Genomic DNA, 14,825 nt, shown 5'->3' with positions numbered 1-14,825 from the left:
TTTGAATCCATTCGGAAGTCATTACCGGGATCTTCTGACCTTGACATGTTTCTCTACATCTCTGAAAGCTTTTAGAGTGGATTAGAATCCAGCGCTGATCTGGGGTCAGGAGTTGCTCTAACGGTCAGTGATGAACAGAACCGGTCCAAACACACCAGCTGAGACAACAGACACGGTTTTGAATACAGTATTCAGACTACAGACATAATTCTTGATATTTTTACTAGCGGGTACAGGACGCTCTTGCTAATTTATGTAAGTGAGGACAAAAAGTAAAGTGTGACATATTATATCCACTAATACCGGATCAAAAGTGATTCAGACATTTGTCACAGATCACAGAATTGCTGAAGCATTTTATTTGATCAAAATAAAGCACTTCTTGGTAACTGATATCATCTGATTGTGTTCTTCAATTTAACAGCTGACAGTTTAGTAATTCAACCCAATTCATTACATAGCTTTCTATCAAAGGATGAGTTTAACTCTGACTTCTTGCCATTTTATAAAGTGCAGCAAATAAACTGTGATAATGTGAGAAATGTTGAAGGTGTCTGAATACATTTTGGTTTGAACAACAATTGAAAAGTTCTGTGTGTGTGTGTGTGTGTGTGTGTGTGTGTGTGTGTGTGTGAGGATAGTGTGTAGATCTGCACTCATCTGCATCATCTCATTGATTTATTATTAGTAGTAAAAATATTCTTAGTTTATTATGACAGTCAAATGTATATATGACATAAGTGTATTCATGAGTGTGTGTGTGTGTGTGTGTGTGTGTGTGTGTGTGTGTGTGTGTGTGTGTGCTGTCCTGATGGATGTTGACTTGTGTCTGGTTTTCTTCCAGTAACGAGGCTCATGTGACTCTCACCTGCTCTTGTTCACTCTTCCTCTTTTCTCACTTCTCTCTTTCACTCTCTCCAGCAGAATAAATTATGTATATGCAAATGTCAGTAACTATTGCCAAGAGAGCAATTTTCATTTTCATCCATCTTTTTTTTGCCGCTGGTGGATTTATTGTAAACTCAATTTACATTAAAGGTTTAATTTGCTGACGGAGTGCTGGACATTTGTGTGTGTGTGTCCATATGTGTGTGTATTTAAGAGTATGTGTGTGAGTGTCCTTCTCACACACACACACACACGCACACACACATAGTTGCAGTAAAGCACTGCACAGGCGATGCCAAGATCATGGGTTTGATTCTGATCACACATGCACCTAGAAAGCAATGAAAGTTGGATAAAAGCATCTGTCAAGTGTTTGTGTATGTGTGTGTGTGTGTGTGTGTGTGTGTGTGTGTGCAATTGTTGGATTTGTGTGACTTTAATGGATTATTGTGCTACTAGATCACATGTTTGATCTTCTCTCCTGTGTGAATTCTGTCATACACTCTTATATTGAGTCCCTTTCATAAAGGCAGCTGGTCTTCATGATGCGTGTTCCTGTACTAGTGTACACGCGCACACACACACACACACACACACACACACTGTCTGCTGGCTTTGGTTGTGCAGCTCACAGGAGTGTGTGAGTGAGATGTGCTGTGACAGCAGCTGCTGGCAGATGATTACTGGACATATGCACACCGTCACATGATCAGCCCACTCTGTGTGTGTGTGTGTGTGTGTGTGTGTGTGTGTGTGTTATGGGTTGGAAAGCTCAGGATACAGTCAGGGTGACATTTCAGCAATGTAAATTCTGTGATCACACACTTTTATTCATGTATGTTATTTCAGATATATTTACTTCATTGTAGTGTGTTCAGCTTTAATGGCATCAGTGTACTTCTATAGAATATAACAGCTGCTCCATCCTCACCTACTCAGGTGTGTTAGGTGGGTTACATTAAATATCCTGAAATCAGACTTCTCCTTGAAGCAATTAGTCTCATATTTCCATCTCACATTTGGTTTCAAAAGGCTGTACAAACATTTGAGTGAAAACACACCCTTATCTGTCTATTCCGTCCATCCAGTCATCCATCTGTCCATCCATCGTCCATCCCTCCATCTATCCATCCATCTCTCTGTCCATCCATCTATCTGTCCATCTGTCTTTCTATCTGTTCGTATTTCTGTCCCTCCCTCTGTCCGTCCATTCCTCCGTCTGTCTGTCCATCCATCCATCCCTCCGTCCATCCCTCCGTCCATCCATCCATCAATCCATCCATCCATCCATCATCTATCCATCGATCCCTCCATCTATCCATCCATCTATCTGTCCATCAGTCCGTCCATTCATCCATCCATCCATCAGTCCATCCCTCTGTCCTTCAGTCCATTCCTCTGTCCATCTGTCCATCGTTCTATCTGTCCATCCATCTATCAGTCTGCTCCTCAATCTGTCAGTCCATCCCTCCATCCATCCATCCTTCTATCTGTCCATCTATCCATCCATCAGTCTGCTCCTCCATCTGTCTGTCCATCCGTCCATCCCTCCGTCCATCCGTGTATCAGTGGAGCGGTGTCTGGAGTGCAGGAGGAAGTTAATTGGATGTAATCAAGCTTAGCTGTGTGTGCGTGTGCCGCCAGCGAGATTGCATGAAACTCACTGCTGCTAAAACACATTTGTGAAATGAACGATAACGGCCCAAAACAGCCCAACATCCCATAATGAGCAATGAGAAGAATGATGAGCACAAAATAATAACTGTCTCCTGTAAGTATGTTGACAATATTCCCACAGAAACTCCTTAATTGAATCTGTTTCCCTGCGAGAGACGATGTTTGTATTCCACTCTGTCTCTCTCTCAGTTTTTTTTCTGTCTCTCGATCTCTCTTTCTCTCTCAGCTTTATCTCCTCAATTAAACTGCTGACATTTTCAACATCCCAGATATGAAATGAAAAAGCTCTCGGTTGCCCACAGGATGTTTTTACAGCGTTTATGGCGTGTATGAAGTGACTGTGATCTGCCAGACAAACGTCATCAGTTTTTACAATCTGAAATAGACATATAATAATCACAAAATACCCTCATTCACCATTTTATTTGATGTCTTGGCATTCAAACCTTCTCTCTTCAGTGTCTGGCCTGTCATGAGATGATTCTCCTCGGAAAGAGCTGTCTGACCGATCGGAACAGAGCTGTTTAAGAAATAAATGTATCATTAATATTTGTCAGGATTTAATTTGTTATATCACACTACTGTTATTTTATTCTGAAGAGAACAGAACATTTTTAAGAAATTTTAAATAAGTGCACCTCTTGATAATTTCTTGATATCACTTCTTGAGACTGTTGTTGTGAATCCAGCCTCAGGCCCAGAAAGTCTCTGCTGATGCTTCATTAGATCCTTCAGAATGATGCTGAGAGGAGAAACAGCCATTGACGTGACTCGCATTTCTCTCTGAAAATCAGCATAGAAATAAACTCATGGACTTGACAAGAAAAGTCTTCAGTAAAACGGCTGAAGATTCTTTAATTGCTCTGCCTGTCCGTAAACGAATGTCCCGTTCTGAGATGTTTAATTTCACGTGTAATAAACATATGTGCAGAAGTAAGCCAGCTTGCACGCACACACACACACACACACACACACTGTACAGTAGGATCATTAAAAGAAATAATCATATTTGAACCATCTTGCATTTCACAAAGCAAAAGATGAAGTTTGTTACTGCTGCAATGAACCTTAATTAGCCCCCCTCCCCATACTGGCTGCCACGGCAACCAGCCCCCTCCTGTCGCCATAGCAACAGAGACCCGTAACATTTTAATAAGTGTTTTTTTTTTTGTTTTTTTTTTTCACTGTCAGTGTTTGTAAATGTCACCTGACAGCAGCCGCACTGCCAATGTCTCTGAAAGATCCTGCTAAAACCCATCAGAGATTCCTGCGTTCCCCTCCACACGAGCGTCCGGCCAAAGCGTCCTTCACAGAGCAGCCCTGCTGAGATTTGATAGGATTTTGATTTGACTCGCTGTCCGACAGGCTTTGACTTTCTCAGCGTGCTAAATGAGTCTTCGTGTTTTATTTTGGGGTTTTGGCGCTCAGAGAGAAAGAGAATGCAGGGATAAATAATGCGACATGCTTCTCTCGGTGTTAATTAGCTGCTGCACTGTTTCTTTAGTAAATAAAACATTGAGGGAGACACAATTAGCCGAGCCTGTCGAGCTCTCAGCATCTGTCTGCAGCAGCTGTTTCAGACAGACAGAACGTTGGATAATGGAGGAGGAGGAGAGGTGCTGGACGAAACGCCGCTGGGATGCTGCGCTAGACCTGCTGTAGAACAGAATCTCTTTCTAAACGGCAAATTAGAAATGCGTGGTGTTTTGGACGGTCTAGAGTAAATGGGCAAATCCCAGCTTTTTGTACTTTTAAAGGGCATCTGCAAGGACGTTCCAAATGAAAGTGAACAACTGAACCCCTTCATGAAGGGCCTTTCCAGAACAACTGCAATCTTGGATCGGGGTTGATTTTGACTTCACGTACAAACATAACTCAAATAGGTGCAATTAGATAATATTTAAATAAAATCATTTGTATGAATAAGCAACAACTGATGGAGTGCACGGATACATTTGGTCAAGTGTTTCAAACGCTTATTTGAGACAGTAATGCAGAGAACAAATTTCAAGGGCTCTGCTCGTCTAAGAGATTAGAGCATAGGGATGTTCAGTTCCATTCTGAATTTATCAGCAGAATGTGACACAAAAGACACAGAGTAAACGTATGTGCAGCAGTGCACTTGTACTGTAAGCTCCTGCATGAGCTCTCCAGTAAAACGTTCATTAGCTGTGTTCTTGATCTGCTCATGTTCTGCAGATGAGCTTCTCCAGCTGTGTCCATGCTTTCTTCTGCTGTGGACCTGAAGCACGAGCTGATGCCATTGTGTTTGAGTTGAGTAGTTTCTCCATTACTGTAAATGTGATTCTTAGAAACCGAGTCTGAACTATTTTCACTGTCAGTCTTCATGTGGCAGATGATGTGGACAGAGCTGAGCGTTTAGAAGCGCTTCAAGTATTTGTGAAATCTAATAGACATGTCTGAGTGACAGTGCACGTCTATCTGTTGTCTTGGTTTCACCTGTATGGTGTGTTGATGTGAGTGTGAGTAAGAGATGTTGATCTGTGTGTGTGTGTGTGTGTGTGTGTGTGTGTGTGTGTGTGTGTGTGTGTGTGAGAGAGAGAGAACATGTGACTTTCTTCTGGCTTCTTACTGGTTCACAGCTGCTCAAATACTTCTACATAATTAGTCAACTGCTGTTTACATAGTTACACACTCACACGCTTACACACATGCACTCACTCACACACACACACACACTCACACGCTTACAAATACTCACTGACATGCTTACTCACTTGCTTACTCACTCACAGGTTTACTCACATGCTTACTCACACACTCATTCAAACGCTTACACATACACTCACTCACACACACACTCACACACACACACTCACACGGTTAAATACTCACTGACATGCTTACTCACTTGCTTACTCACTCACAGGTTTACTCACACGCTTACTCACACACTCATTCACACACACACTCACACGCTTACGCAGACTCTCACTCACACACTTACACACACACTCACTCACGCAGTCTCTCTCACACACACACACACTCACGCTGGGCCTGATCTGTGTCTGTCCGTCTGTCGCTCTCGTCGTATTAATGCAGTGTTTTCTGTCTTTGCAGTGGACGGCTGTACGGATTGGTCTGTGGACTACCTGAAATACAAAGTTCTGCTCGGGGAGCCTGTGAGGATTAAATGTGCTTTATTTTATGGATACATCCGTGCGAACTACACACACGCTCAGAGTGCTGGACTCAGTCTGATGTGGTACAAAAGCACCGGCCACGGAGACTTCGAGGAGCCCATTTCATTCGATGGGAGCCGGATGAGTAAAGAAGAGGACTCCATCTGGTTCAGACCGACCGAGTTACAGGACGCCGGACATTACTCGTGCGTGTTAAGGTACTAGCTGCTTTCATCCTCTGTGTGTGTGATTTCACGTTGAATGTTTACCCGAAGCTGATTTGTGTGTGTATCCTCACACTGATTTGTCAGCATCAGTCTGTGTTTAATGAAAATTAGGATTCCCAAAAAGAAGGTCTGTGTTTACTTCATGAGCTCTTAGCAGATCTACTAGGTGCATATCATTCTCAAAAACATGATTAAAATCAGCATTAACATTTGATTAGATTTGACACTTAATGTATGGCGATATTGTTGACTTTATTGCACAGATATTATTTGAACTGAGTTAGACATCACTGAATCAATGATGAACTGACTTTATTGTCCTCTTCCATCATATTTTTTCCTGTTTAAGAGTGTAAAGTGCTATAGAAATAAAGGTCATATACTGAATGAAATAGATAGAAGTACACTAATTAAAAGTACATTAATAGCATTCATTAAATATAATGAATACTGTTAGTGTTAATATTAGTAGCATTATTACATCGAGACATACATTCTAATTTCTGTCATAATTTCTCGATGTAAAGCTGTATCTCCGAGCAGCTCTGGGCATGAAGTGATGTTCTCTTATATTAACCTCGAGCATCACACACATCTGTGTATCAGACCAATCACACAGAGCATGCAGATTCATATTTAAACGTTTTTCTTAGTTCAGTTTTTAAACACACTAGAGCAATTTATTACAAAATCGGACACATTCCATGACATTCTGTCACTTCTGTTTTCATGACTGGATTCGAACGTTCTCCACGTCTCAGGAATCAGCAGGCCCCAGCTGTTCATTTGACACTTGTGGTCTCTCTCATTGTGAATCTGTTGTTTTGTGGATTTGATCAGGGCTGATGGTCGCATCTATTTACAGTAATCAGAAGCAACGCTAACTCAGTCAATAAGACCTCATCCCTCCGTCCTGTCAGACAGACAGCGATCAGATCAGATCATACCATCTCAAGACTACCTGAGACTTGTCACAGTGCTTGCATGCCGTCGCTCTTTTGTTGGTTTCGACTGTTTCTAGTCATTTGTTTTCATTTCGGCTAAATGACAAAGATGTAAACGTAATAATGAGGATTTTGTGCATTTTTGAATTCAGGTCACGTCTCAGATTCAAGTGCTGGTTCTTCTAACATGATGCTGTTTTGTGAACAGCAGCGGAAGGTCAGTCCTCCGGGAGTGAGAAAAGCGCGGCGCACATTCGTATGTTGTAGTACATCGTTAACCTTGCAGGTAAAGGCCGATTCCTGTCAATGGCTCGTTAGGAGAAGACGTCTGACTCTATCTCTGAGCTGAGACCGCTTTGATCTGAAGCCGAACACTGTAACGGATGATGAAGATCTTCAGCGGCGTTTAAAGGAGAGTGTTCATCATCACAACACGAGCGTATTCATCAGATCAGTTGACCATCAGGAACAGACTGGAACAGATATGTTATTATGTATTATTCCATTTGTATTAGGGTTTTTTCTGCCTACTGGCCAGTCGCAGTACTGCACACTAACAGTCCAGTCTGAAATCTCCAGATCATGAGGCTGTGAGGAATACATTTTAAGTCTTGTCTCATGTATGTTTCCTGTCCAAATTTCATCATCTGAACAGTTCTCATGTTGTTCATCGAACAGCCTGTAATTCTGTCCTTCACTGACTGGCTTTCATTCCTATCAGATATTACTTTTTTTTTTCTGCTCTTCTCTCGTCACACAGTTTCCGAGCTGACTCTCAAACAGCAGAAACACACCATACACTAATGCTCAGCCTTTGATTTTATAAAATACTTTGTGTAAAACAAAATCACACATCTATCAGGAATTATCATTTTCATTAGTAATTTTTACTACTTAAAACACTGAACTGGCGTTGGAATCGTTCTTCCAAATTATTAAATTGACTTTAAACTGATTTCAGGGGCAATTCAGTTTATCTACACTAATGATCAATCAATCTCTGAACAATTTATTGTGTCCTTGAACACAGAATCATTTGATCCATTAAGAATAAAATGTGATTTTGTTGATTATTGTGCATGCTTACTCTCGATTGTAAAGTATATGCTTCATTAATGAGAGTTAAAAAGAAGTGTTCTGTGGTCACCTGGACCTCATGACCTGCATTTAACATTGTGATGATGTAGTTGTGTGTGTGACTCTTATATGTTAGAGATGAGAAGAAAAAGCTCTATAAGGCTTTTAATTTCTCTGAAAAGCGTTAGAAACTGAGGCGAGAGGCAGGTGTTCATGTGTTTATGTGACGAACCAGGCTCTGGTGGCTGAAGGCATGGAGAGACATGGTGATGAAGAGAGAGGACAGGCTGTAACGTCACATGAAGGAAGGGATACCGTCTGAACTGAGGCCCGAGAGGCATCATGGGTAAACTCCAGCCGTGTATAGTTAATCAGCCGGCCTCGGCGCTGCGACACATGAGTTATGTGTCTGTCCGAATCACGTCTCCTCCTCTCCCAGCAGAGCCTGACCTTCCTCCGGCTCATAAATAATCCAGCGCTCATAAAACACTGATTTAAAGAAGCGCCGTAGTGAACCGCAGAGCATCCTCTGACAGACGTCACTCGAGGGACAGCGTCTGTGACTCTCAGGCTGCGTCTGAAGGCGTATTTCATTAACGTTTCTACCAGAATGCTCAGTTCCATGCTGCATCACAGACGTGAATGTGGCTTTTTGACATCCTGCAGAATCACTGTCTGATGCTTTCTTCTGTTTCTTGTCTGTTAGCTCATCTCTGTCGCTCATTTCTGTGCTGGGTACTAGCGAGTGAACGCATCCTCGTGCATCGTCAGACTGTACAAAACCTGTCTAAGTTTGGAACCGGGGTGATTTCATTCAATGCATTTAATGAATTTTCTTCTTCTCAAGACTGCACTTATTTGGTCAAAAATACAGTAAATACAATAATTACTGGTGCTCAGTTATTATGCTTCATAGTATTATCAATGCTGAAATAGTGCTGAATAGTTTGGTGATTCTTGGGTGAATAGAAATTTCAAATAGAATTTTTTTATCACTTGATAAACGTCTTTACGATCACATTTGATGGTAGTGTACAGTCATAGCCACAGAGATTGATACCCTTGGTAAATATGATCAAAGAAGGCTGTGAAAAAATAATCTGCATTGCTAATCCTTTTGATGTGTTATTTCTTTTAAAAAATCACAAATATTCTATGGATAATAAGAGCTGGGGGGAATTATCTTTTTGAAACCTCCATTTTGCTCTGAGTTTTCTCCTATAATGTCTGATGAGGTTAGAGAACACCTGACGAGAGATCAGAGACCATTCCTTCATCCAGAGTCGCTCCAGACCCTTCAGATTCAGCTCCATGTTGGTCAGAGGACTGGAATGGCCAGCAGAAGCTTGGTTTTGTGCACAGTGACCCATTTTAGTGTTGTTTTTAAGGTTTGTGTTTGGATTATTGTATGGTTGGAAGATCTATTATAAGATTTCTAACACAGTTGGTCACTTATCGATTTTTTTTTATCTGTTTGTAATCCATGAAATCCTTTCCTCCGGCAGAAATATAGCCCCACAGAATCAAAACTACAGCAGTATAAGTCATTGTGTTCACCAAACTCATCTTGAGTGTTCGCTGCTTAAGAGCTGTTTTGTTTCGTTTCATCTGACCGTAGAAGCCAGTCCCATTTGAAGATCCAGTCATGTCAGGTTTCTGGATGAGCTAAGAAAACTTTCCTAGAAATCCTCCCAAACAACATGTGTAATCCATTTTATTAATGGTTTTCTGACCCAGAGACTCAACTACTGTCTGAAAATCTTCAGGTGCGTTCCTTGGAGAACCTCTCCTTCTCATCGTGCATGTTCATAATTGGAATGGGAGAATACTTCAGAAATATTTTACTCTTTAATGAATATTTCTAGTAAATATGTGTTTAATAATAGATCAAGGGTGCCAATATTTTTGGCCATTACTGTATGGCAGCTTCCAACACTTTTAATAATCAGAAATGATTCTTAAGCAGTAAATCAGTATATTATTATGATTCCTGAAGGATCATGTGATGCTGAAGACTGGAGTAATGATGCAGAGAATCCAGAAACAAATGATACTTTAACACAAATTCACATCAAAATAGCAGTTACAATAATATTTCACAGTTTTTACTGTATTATTGATCGAATGAATGCAGTCATGGTGAGCAGAACAGACTAAAACAATGTTTGAAGACTTTTGACAAGAGCCTTGAATCTCATTGGACAGCCGGCGTGCTCCTGGCACACTCTGATTGGCTGTTTCTTGTGTTGAGTTTGTATTTTCATCTCTGTGTGATCCACAGGCATTCAGAGCGAGCTACGGCCCGTCTTTAATGATTTAACCAATGCAAGCTTCCCTATTTCCACATAACGGCTGCCTTCATCCACTAATTAACCGTGATAAATTCTCCTCCAAGGTCCTTAGTGCTTCCAACAATGAATCAAACATGATCATACGTTTAGTCAAGATGCCATTAATTATAAGCCGACCCAGTTTCTAGTGGATTCACTGATATTCTCACCTTCTGCTCAAATGAGTGTGGAACTGTGGGTAAAAATATGATTTGTGTACTGATATAAAATCCCTTCTCCTGGTGAGACGCACGTGATTCAGATGAAAACAGACCTTCTGATGATCGGCTGAGATTCGATAAGTTTCATAACATAAATGCTTGTCGATCACAGTCAGTGAGTGTTTGGCATCATTCATGATCTGAGCGCTGGTTTCCTCCCAAAACAGCAGAAACCCTCCTGATCTTCAGTGCTTCTGTTTCTGCTTCCTTGATGTAAAAGAGGAAACAAGCTTTCAGTGAGATGTTTAGATCCTCTGTACGCGGGTTTATCGGAGCGGTCAGGATATTTAAACTCTTGTTGAATTTGCATCTTTGATCCTACAATCATTTCTCAGATATGGGTACGTGCATGCACCTCTTTCAGATGTGAAATCTATGAATCGCAAATGATCTTGAACTTACGTGCAAATACATTTTTTCCGCTTTCTGTCTTGTAAACTGCTCCTAATTCATGTCATTAACATAAAATATCACCAATCATCATAATTTAGAGCAGCGTGCTGCAAGAACAGCTTACATTTTTAAAAACCTGCAATACGCCGGCAATAAAAAGTGTGTACATCTACTGAGACCCTGAGTGACTTCACCACGTCAGAGATGGTTTTTATAAATAGTGTTTGAGTAGATTCTGCAGATTCCAGAAATTACCCATGATCCTCTGCGGATCACATTTTAATAAAGTTAGATTATTTAAATATATCTTATCATCATGTTCCAGCATGAAATTCATTAAAATTAAAATATTGGTTAAACTAGGAAAAGATTTCAGATTTTTTTCTGCATTTGAAGCGATTTTTACAATTAATCACATCCAAAATAAGTTTTTTTTTTAACATGATATATGTGTGTGTGCTGTGTATTTATTATGTATAAATAAAATATTTATGTTTATACATTTATATATTCATATTCTTTTATATAAATTATACAAATTATAAACAGACATACATCAATTATGTGTACTTTTATTTTAGATTCAGTTAATCACGATTAATCTATTTTTATGACTCATATACAGCTATTCCAGAAGTTTCAAACACTCACTGATGCTCCTGAAACTTTTTCAATTTGAAGATCAGGCTAAATGTAAATTATTTTGTCTTACAGTCAAAACTGTGATTGCAGGAAAGGGTTTAACTACAGAAAAAATGTTTGTGGGAGCTGAAAGATTTTTCTGAAAAACAGAAACAGGCAGTTTAACTGTTCAGAGCAGACAATGGACCATTCAACAGATTTCACAAAAAAACCCAGCTGCGGATCATTCAGGGAACAACACCGTGTTAAAGGAAGAGTTTATCCAAAAAGTTTCAATTACAGCATATTTTACCCCCCAAGCCATCCTTAGAGAGTCTATTGTGAAGCTCTGTAAACCGTATATATATATATATATATATATATATGCTAGTACTGCGACGTAAAACTAACCTGTATGCCTCTGGGGGGTTATCACATGATCACACACAACAAAACATTTGTACCGTTCAAATTACAAGCTAAATACCTGACTTCCAGCTAATGGCCACATGTGTGTCCCTAAGGACGAGCGTGTCTTGACTGACTTCTGATGGAAACCCATCTATCTGCGGCTTTATAAACCTGTAAATCTTTAACCTTTATTTTGGTGAAGTAACTGAATTTTAGCAGATTCTACCCTTCACTTCAGCTGTGTTTAGCTCTGGCAGGTTCTCGGCGCTCCTCTGAAGGGATTCACATTTGCATTCATGCATTTGGCAGATGCTTTTAACTGAAGAAATGTACTCTGCATTTTTAAGTTTTTAAGTAATTTCACACCATGCTTCACTGCTGGAGCTTCTCAAAAGTGCAATCAATCAGTCAATAAATCAATGAATAAAATATGCTGTTTGTGGTATTATTTTTTGGAAAAGGACTATTAAGAAAGTTTATTTTTGTTGTATTCATGTTAAAGGTTCACTGTGTTTTTTTTCAGGGTGTGACTTTTCTGTGCCTTGAATTTCATTAGTCTCCATAAACATAACAACGAGGGTTGAGATGTTTCTCTGTGTTTTCGTATCTCTGCTTTTCACCTGTGTTTCGTCCGACAGGAACCGCAGTGTGGTATTATTTCAGGTTAATTATAAGATCGGAGCTGGGGATCACATGCAGCGGAGGGATGTTAATCTTTACTTTTCATTGCTTTCTTAGTCTCTGTTCACTGTTCTTTGAGTCAGCACTTTCTTCTCTCCGTTCTGCATTGTGTTGTTTCTTCTGTTCGGGGAGTTGTTTTCCAATAAATTCAATTGTGGCAGTAAGAGGCGTCCGCTGAGAGCACCACTCTAACAAAGCTGAAAAATGGCCTGCTGGCTCTCCGCTCTCGTTTCTGCTGATCTGAGATGTCCCGAGCCCAAGACAAGCAAAGGAACAATTGCTGAGAATGATGTGGAAACACAGCAGACCCTTTTAAACGAGCGTTTACAGACTCATTTCGGCAATAAAGAACAGGGATCCTGAGACGGAACGTGAACACGAGATTCCTCTCTCCCGCTGACGGCCGTGAAAGAGCCAGCGTTTGAAAGCCTTCTCCTGTTTCTGTTGACGCTGTTGGCTTGCTGTGTTTTGCAGGAACTCCACGTACTGCATGAAAGTGTCCATGTCCCTCACGGTGGCCGAAAACGACACGGGTCTTTGCTTCAACTCCAAGATGAGGTACTTTGAAAAGGCCGAGCTGAGCAAGAGCAAAGACATCCTCTGTCCAGACATCGATGACTACATGCAGACCGGAAAAGAGCCGGAGATCAGATGGTACAAGGTACGATTTTTTTCTTGTCTGGTTTCCAGCCAAGATCATTTAAAAAAATCTTAAATCAAGAAGGATTTTTTTTAAACAAATAAAAATTAAAAAAAAACTAGTAAAAATTAGGTTTTTGCCTAGAACAAACAAAATAAGCAAAAATCTGCTAATCTTATTTCATACAAAAAAAAAACAAGATTATTTTGCTTACACCACTGTCAGATTATTTAAATGCACTTAACTTTTATGTTTTTTTTTCTTCTTAATTTAAGAATTTTTAGAAAGGCTATTTACTTATTTATAAAGCAAATAATTTTTTTTACTTAGTATTTTTTGTCTTGTTTTTAGTATGAATATTTAAAAATCTTGAATCGGGACGCATTTACTTGACAAGTAAATTACTGAAGATATTTTGTTTTCTGAAAATATCCAAAATTTTGTTCGATTTTGCCTAAAACAAGCAAAAATATCTGCCGATGGGGTAAGAAAAACGAACAAGATTATTTTTCATACCCCATTGGCAGATATTTTTATTTGTTTCAAGCAAAACCAAAAAAAATATATAATATTTTCAGAAAACAAGGCATAATATCTTAAGTAATTTTACGTGTCAATTAAATACATTCTGATTTTTATACTGGAAAACAAGACAAAGATGCTGAGGAGCAAAATAATATTTTTGCACTATAATACTCTTGTGTTTAGAGCTGAAAGTAGAAGCTGTTAGGCTGAAACAGACCTTATATCAGTCCTGATGTCCTGAGGCACAGACGATGAGATGGAAAGTGCTGTGAATTAGTCTGTTTCTGCCACCCATAAGACAGGGAAAATTGGACTGGGCACTAATTCAGATGAGCATCAAATTAAACGTCTGCCACACTTTCTGGCTGAATTGAATCAAAGACAGGTCATGGATGAGAACATGAGCGCAGAAAACCTGACTGGACTGAGTATGAACTTCTTCATGCCACACAGTTTGATATACGGGTTAAAACTAAAATGCAAAAACAAAATCAAAAAAGACTCGCTTGATCCCGTTCTTTAAGCGAATCGCATTGATATTGGTTTTCTATAAAGTGAGCTAGTCACGGCACTTCTTCTTATGAATTGTTTTAATATCTGCGTTTTCTCACCTTACGAAAGCTGTGCGTTTGAATTAAAATGGCTGAAGTGCATCCAAGCGATCACCTTTTGTCTTTGCTCAGTTTAACAGTGCCTCATCTTCTCGTGGTTCGCTGCTTTGACAACGAACTCATCTGCTCATCGACATGGAAATTAATAAGTGCTCAATAAATGATTGACAGGTGGTTGGGCAGGCTGTTTACAGACGAAACTCTAGCTGTTGTCAAAACACTGTTGAGTATGAAGTCAGTAGTGCTGCGCTCTGTCAACATCATCAAAAGTGATTTATCAGCGTGTCGTTCCCGTGAAGAGCGTTAAGTGCACTAAACAGCTCGTCTGTGGATGCAGGAGTGCCGGCCGAAGCAGTGGAGGCAGAGCATCGTGAGGAAGCTGGATGTGCTCTCCATCAGAGACGTGCGGGAAGACGACATCGGGAACTACACC

General features: G+C 40.0%; 1 protein-coding gene across 4 annotated transcripts in view; it reads left to right on the top strand.

Moving 5' to 3' along the window:
* Window positions 1-14,825, top strand: part of il1rapl1b (interleukin 1 receptor accessory protein-like 1b) — a 145,184-nt gene that overhangs the window by 52,983 nt on the left and 77,376 nt on the right. For all 4 annotated transcript variants that reach the window (XM_043252715.1, XM_043252713.1, XM_043252714.1 and 1 more), the window contains exons 3-5: window positions 5,650-5,929; window positions 13,091-13,277; window positions 14,730-14,825. The exon at window positions 14,730-14,825 is cut by the window's right edge and continues 58 nt beyond it. In XM_043252715.1, the coding sequence (XP_043108650.1) occupies window positions 5,650-5,929; window positions 13,091-13,277; window positions 14,730-14,825 (563 nt within the window). The remainder of the gene's footprint in view (window positions 1-5,649; window positions 5,930-13,090; window positions 13,278-14,729) is intronic.

This window comes from Puntigrus tetrazona, chromosome 11 (assembly GCF_018831695.1).
Source record: "Puntigrus tetrazona isolate hp1 chromosome 11, ASM1883169v1, whole genome shotgun sequence".
Classification (NCBI taxonomy): Eukaryota; Metazoa; Chordata; class Actinopteri; order Cypriniformes; family Cyprinidae; genus Puntigrus; species Puntigrus tetrazona.
Note: the sequence above shows the minus strand (reverse complement) of the source record. Positions and strands in the feature narration are given on the sequence as shown.